Here is a 5,627-nt window from a genome sequence, read left to right on the forward strand (position 1 = left end):
AACTCTATGCTGCGTAAATAGCTCCATTTACCCTAGATACAGAAAAACTGAATGCATGCAGAAGCAGAAAATCTGACTGTACATAAACTCCTAGAGACCAGGGAGGGTAACTGAATTAGCTAACCGTGCTCCAAATATAATTCAGTGGCAAAGGAAATGCTCATTAGAGCATTCCAGACTTGGGATGCTCAACTGATAGGCATAATGCAAATATAAACATTCTAAAATTTTAGAATGAAATAGTATCTGTAGACTTGTATGTTCAACTGAGAATCTGATTCTGAAATATCAGGTTCCATATGTACAGAAAATATTTCAGGATGCTCCAAATTAAGCTGACATTCTTAATACCAAACAAGCATTGACTAAAATTATGTTGGTATTTTTGCATACAATGTCTCTAAAGTTTGTGATGTCAAAAAGATAAGACACATCTCTCCTTTTATGTTAATATATTAAAAAGCAACATAGTACAAATGATGTGGTATTAAAAGGATCCATATTTTAAGGAATTTTTATAAACAATTCCGCAATTAAAAGGAAACAGTATCTTGATACATAAAACTCTTGTTAAACAAGATTTTTAAAAATTTAAATCAGGAAATGTTAAGATTAAATTTTCAAAGGTTCAAACAAAAAAGCAACCTGTACAATCACCGTAAAATGGGTTCTTGTACGCATGTCCTGGGCACTTTAAAGACGTTAAAATTTTCAACATTTTTAAAGTTTACAGAAGCAGCACCTCAAGGTATCATGAATCTTTTTTCCAAAAAGTATACTTTCAGTAAAACATTTTACCATTTTACCTTACCATACACTGACATTTCTGTTCTTCCTAAAAAAGGTGATTTACACTAACACTGTATTTTTAAGGTAAAAATATACATGTAGAGATATTTAACTTCCTGAGTGACTTTAGTCATACATTAAACATGATTTAATGAACAAATTCTAAGATTTTAGAATGAGATAGTATGTGTAGATCTACACTTGTATCTTCAACTATGGTAAAATTCAAGAGCATGTCCCAGAATTTATACTTAAATTCTAAGTTAAGCAATGATTGAGCTCCACTTTATCAATAAGCTTTCTCAAGGAGAATGTTAGTAAGATGAATCACTGGAAAGTTGTATTTTCTAATTTAACAAAATATCAATACCCACTTTAGACTGCCAATGTGGATGTTTCCTATTATCTATACCAGAATCCGTTTCACTAACAAGAAATTTCTTGCAATACAAAAATATAACAAATAATTAAAATATTTGCTTTATCAGACAGCCAATTTATAAATTTACCCCTCCCTAAAGTGTCTAAAATGATTAGGAATTGTGGCATTTTCTTCTGCATAAAACCCTTTCCTCTTCAAAAAACCCTGAGGTGAAAGGTTATCAATGAAAACTGGAACCACAATTCTTCTCATTCTTGTATTAAATTGTAGGTATTGGTCTTATAAAACTTACAAAGAAATACAGCAACTTGTGAAGCTGCTCTGTACAGTCTTTCAACAAAATAGCCCCAGACCAACTTAGTCAAAGGGCCTAAAATGACCCTATAAAGACGATGTTCTTCTCACACTTGCTAGTGTCGAGATGAGCGCCATTTTCCATCTCTACTACTGTCTCTTCTGTTATCATAGTCATGGCTCCAGTCATTGTGATTCCTATCTTCATAGAAGAAATCATCTCTGCTTCCTCTGTAATGATGGTCAGACCCATGATCAGAGTAACGCTGTTCCCTGCTATAATGTCTATCACTTAGGTAGGGATGAGAACTCAGCCTGGCTTTGCGCTGTGATGATGGGGCATCTTGGCGCCACTGAGAGCTTGACGACTGGCTAAAAGAATGAGTGTGTGATTGAACTGACGGTGAAAATCCAGATTGATCCATGGGTGAAGAACTGTGATTTCCACCATATGACATCTGTCTCAAAACACTGTTCATCTGAGGGAAAGAAAGAAAGAAATATTAACACTTCTGTTTTTATTTCACTTTTATATTTTCATTTTGCAGACCTGTGAAAAAGAAAAGGCTGGTGACCACAAACCAAGGTCGTGATTTGGGACCCAAGTAGCTACCAATAGCTTCCAAATTGAATGACTGATAACCAAATATGGAACAGTAAAAGACAGCTAACATATGAAGCTTATTCTCATGGTGGTATTATTGCAAAATAAATAAATAAATACATAATGATCAAGAAGGAACTGTGCTAAGACTTCAGTAAATTAAAAAGAGTTTATTATGATAAGAAGTCACTCAGGATAGGCTGCAAGAACATCAGAAAATGAATCTCCAGTATTTGTATATACACATCATAACACATCAATGATGGTTGACAGAAACACAAATGTAAAAGCAGTTTTACTTCTATTTATCTTCAGTCTTTAAAGTACATATTTCAACCTAGTGAAAACAAAAATGAAGGCCAGGCATGGTAGCTCACGCCTGTAATCCCAACACTTTGGGAGGCTGAGGTGGGAGGATTGCTTGAGCTCAGGAGTCCAAGACCTTATCTCAAAACAAACTAAATAAATAAAAAATACACTTAAAAAATAAAATAAAATGCTCAATCTACAAAGATCATGCAAGACTAACAAAAATCTGAGAAAAAGTAGCTGGGCATAGTGCCTCACACCTATAATCTTAGCACTTTGGGAGGCTGACACAGGAGGATAGCTTGAGGCCAGTAATTTGAGAACAGCCGGCAACAAAGCAAAACCCTGTATCTACAAAAAACAGATAAATTAGCTAGGCATCATGGTGTGCAAGGTAGTCCCAGCTACTTGGGAGGCAGAAGTAGGAGGACTGCTTGAGGCCAGGAGTTTGAGGCTGTGGCAAGCCATCATGCCACTACACTTCAGCCTGTATGACAGAGTGAAACCCTGTCCCCACCCCTCAAAATAAGAAAAAGAAAATCCTGTCCCCACCCCCTCAAAAAAGAGAAAGGTTATTTTATACCTTAAGGATTTAACAAATAAAACATTCAAGTTAACAAAGTTTATCGAATCAGTTATCTGATGTAACACCAACATTTTACAAAGTATAAGCAACTCAAGTTAAAAAAAAAAATCAGCTTACCACTGCTTGTCTCTGAAAATTTTCTGGAGAAGAGAAAGATCTTTGAATTATCTGTGCTGATGGAGTCATGTTATCCACGGTCCTCATGTTATCCACGGTCCTTTCATACCTGCTAAAATTAAAACCAAAATACAATCATTCATTCAACAGATATTTACAAAGTAACAGCCAAGAACAAGAAAGGGTTCTCAAAATGGGAATGAAAAGACAGAGCTAAGGTAAAAATATAGATTTAGTTACATATGTAGCTATTTTAAGGGAACTATCTACAATGTGGTGTCTAGAGTCCTCTTAGAATAGATACATAAAACAATCTAACATAGCAATACAGAAAAGAGTTAAGAGCATAAAGAAGGAAGCTATTTTACTCATACGTTTTGAAACCATTACCTAAGAAAATTTCCTAATAAATCATTTTAATGGTGAGAAATGTTACCTGCCAGGAGATGTGGCGGTAGGGCTTGAATTTCCACCATGATGCTGGGAATACAACACACTGACATCTTGTGAGGCATGACTACTTCCTAAAATGAAATATTATGAAAAATTCTTGATATAAAATTTAATTTGAAATTTTGTCTTCCTCACTTCAAATCGCTCCAAAAAGGTGAATACAGTTTAAGAGAAAAAAATCTGCTCAACTGCTTTATGGTTTTACCTGAGTGCATATTATAAATGTATAATACCAGATATATAAAACAAAGGACTCCAAACAGGGTACTATCCAATGTATAAATATCCAATTTGGCCACAATATTCTGATCCCTGCACATAAGATGGGATACATGGAAAATTTCACCCTCATATGATCAACAATCATAATTTGTAAAGGTAAATTACAAAGCAGCCAGAAGCATGTTCAGAAAATAAACCTTGCCCCTTTCAGAGTACCCAAACCCAGTGCTCAGCAATATAGCTATGTTCTTTTCATGAACTCCAAATGACATTCTAAACTCAGTTTTAAAATTAGTTTTCAAAAATCCATATATCAATATGGATTATTACCCATTTGGGGCGATATATAAAGTGTGCTACTGACAAAACTTAAAAAAAGTAGTTTCATCCAGGCCAGGTGTGGTGGCTCATGCCTGTATTCCTAGCACTTTGAGAAGTTGAGGCCGGAGGAATGCTTGAGGCCCAGAGTTCAACACAGAAGTTCTGCCAACATAGCAGAGATCCTGTCTCTACCCCCTAAAAAGAGGTTCTTTTAAAGTGAATAAGTCCCAAACCAAAAAACATAGCAGCAAATAACTCCCCCCAACAACATCATTGAACAGTTAGTTACCTGATCTAAACTGAATTTTGATAGGCCTTCCAAAAAGTTTGATTCCATTAAGTAGATTCATTGCATAAGGAACAGATACTTCGTGTTTGAAGTTCACAAACGCAAACTGCTTTGGTTTACCATCCTTATCTTTTGGAATTTTCACCTTTATTACTGGTCCAGCCTACAACCAAAAAAGCGTTTGGAGTTTAAAGAAATCAATGTCAGGAAAAGACTCAAATTCTACAAGTAAGAGTCTACAAAGTTTAAAAACAAAAAAAAGTAATCAAAACCTTTTTTTAAAAATGATGCACATGGATTTCCCTGTGGGTTAGAGTAAAAAAAAAAAAAAATCCTAGTTATGAATCAAAATTAGATTCCCTTATTTGGGGAAGGGGCCCATGAGGAACAGGAAACAAGCACTTTTTACAATTCACAGCACTTTATGACTTTTTATGAACAGCCCTCATAGTCCCACCCCACGGAAATCCCCGTGTATCAAGAGCAAGGGAGAATGATCCCGAAGTAAAAATTCACTTTTGTATTGATTATGATTAATCAATCCAGCAACACCAGTTATCAGGGGATAGGGCTGTGGGAAATCGGACACTCAAGACGACTTCCCACCCATGTTCGAAAGCAGCACTAAGATCCCGCTCCTCTCCTGAGTGCTTAAGATTCTACTTTAAAGGTTTTAACAATACTGCCATTTCACAAGCAGCTTACGTGGAAACGAGATAGACGCGAATAAATGGAAACACAGTGTGCCGGTCAGATAAGCCCAAACCCGGTTATCTCAAGGGGAAGAGGAGGAAAGGAGGAATACGAAAAAGCCCTGCCCGACGAAGACCCCCCCTTCCACCCCCCCCCCCTCCGCACGAGGTCCCCGAGGATCCCCACGGGAATGCTTGGCTCAGGATCCTCCGCCACCTTCTCGGGTCGTCACTTTGGGCCTGAACCGAGCAGGATCACGCCAATCAAGCGACGACGCCCACGAGCGCCTCGCTCCCCCCGCGCAACCGTCACCCCCCGTAGCCCACCTGCCGGGGGCGCTCACCCACCGCCAAGAAAGAAAGCGGGGAGGGCCGCTGAGCCGGGCCCCGAGCGAGCCCGACAGCGAAAAGCCAGCTGGCCGGTCCCAGCCGCTCACCTGGTGGAAGAGCTCGAAAAGGATCTCCTCGGTCACCTTCGTCTCGAGGTTGCCCACAAACAGAGTCCGATCCGCTTCCGCCGCCGCCGCCCCCATCTCAGCGTCGCCCCCTCCCGAACCCGGCCGAAGGGT

At 38.4% G+C, this 5,627-nt stretch overlaps 1 protein-coding gene across 4 annotated transcripts; it reads right to left on the minus strand.

The window, feature by feature from the left end:
* Positions 1-437: 437 nt before the first annotated feature.
* RBM7 (RNA binding motif protein 7) lies at positions 438-5,621 on the minus strand. Of its 4 annotated transcripts, none has more exons than XM_021707508.1 (5): positions 5,496-5,621; positions 4,367-4,529; positions 3,518-3,605; positions 3,082-3,190; positions 438-1,944 (listed from the first exon to the last, which is right to left on the minus strand). In XM_021707508.1, the coding sequence occupies exons 1-5, from the start codon at positions 5,589-5,591 to the stop codon at positions 1,582-1,584; spliced, it is 819 nt and encodes a 272-aa protein (XP_021563183.1). In that variant the 5' UTR covers positions 5,592-5,621; the 3' UTR covers positions 438-1,581. The 4 variants fall into 4 exon arrangements, with proteins under 4 accessions (XP_021563183.1, XP_008046156.2, XP_021563184.1 ...); XM_008047965.2 differs by having other exon boundaries at positions 3,082-3,193; XM_021707509.1 differs by having other exon boundaries at positions 3,082-3,193; positions 3,518-3,601; positions 5,496-5,594.
* Between the last annotated feature and the right edge of the window lie 6 nt (positions 5,622-5,627).

This window comes from Carlito syrichta, unplaced genomic scaffold (assembly GCF_000164805.1).
Source record: "Carlito syrichta isolate Samal-C Ts95f unplaced genomic scaffold, Tarsius_syrichta-2.0.1 Scaffold119607, whole genome shotgun sequence".
NCBI classification, from domain to species: domain Eukaryota; kingdom Metazoa; phylum Chordata; class Mammalia; order Primates; family Tarsiidae; genus Carlito; species Carlito syrichta.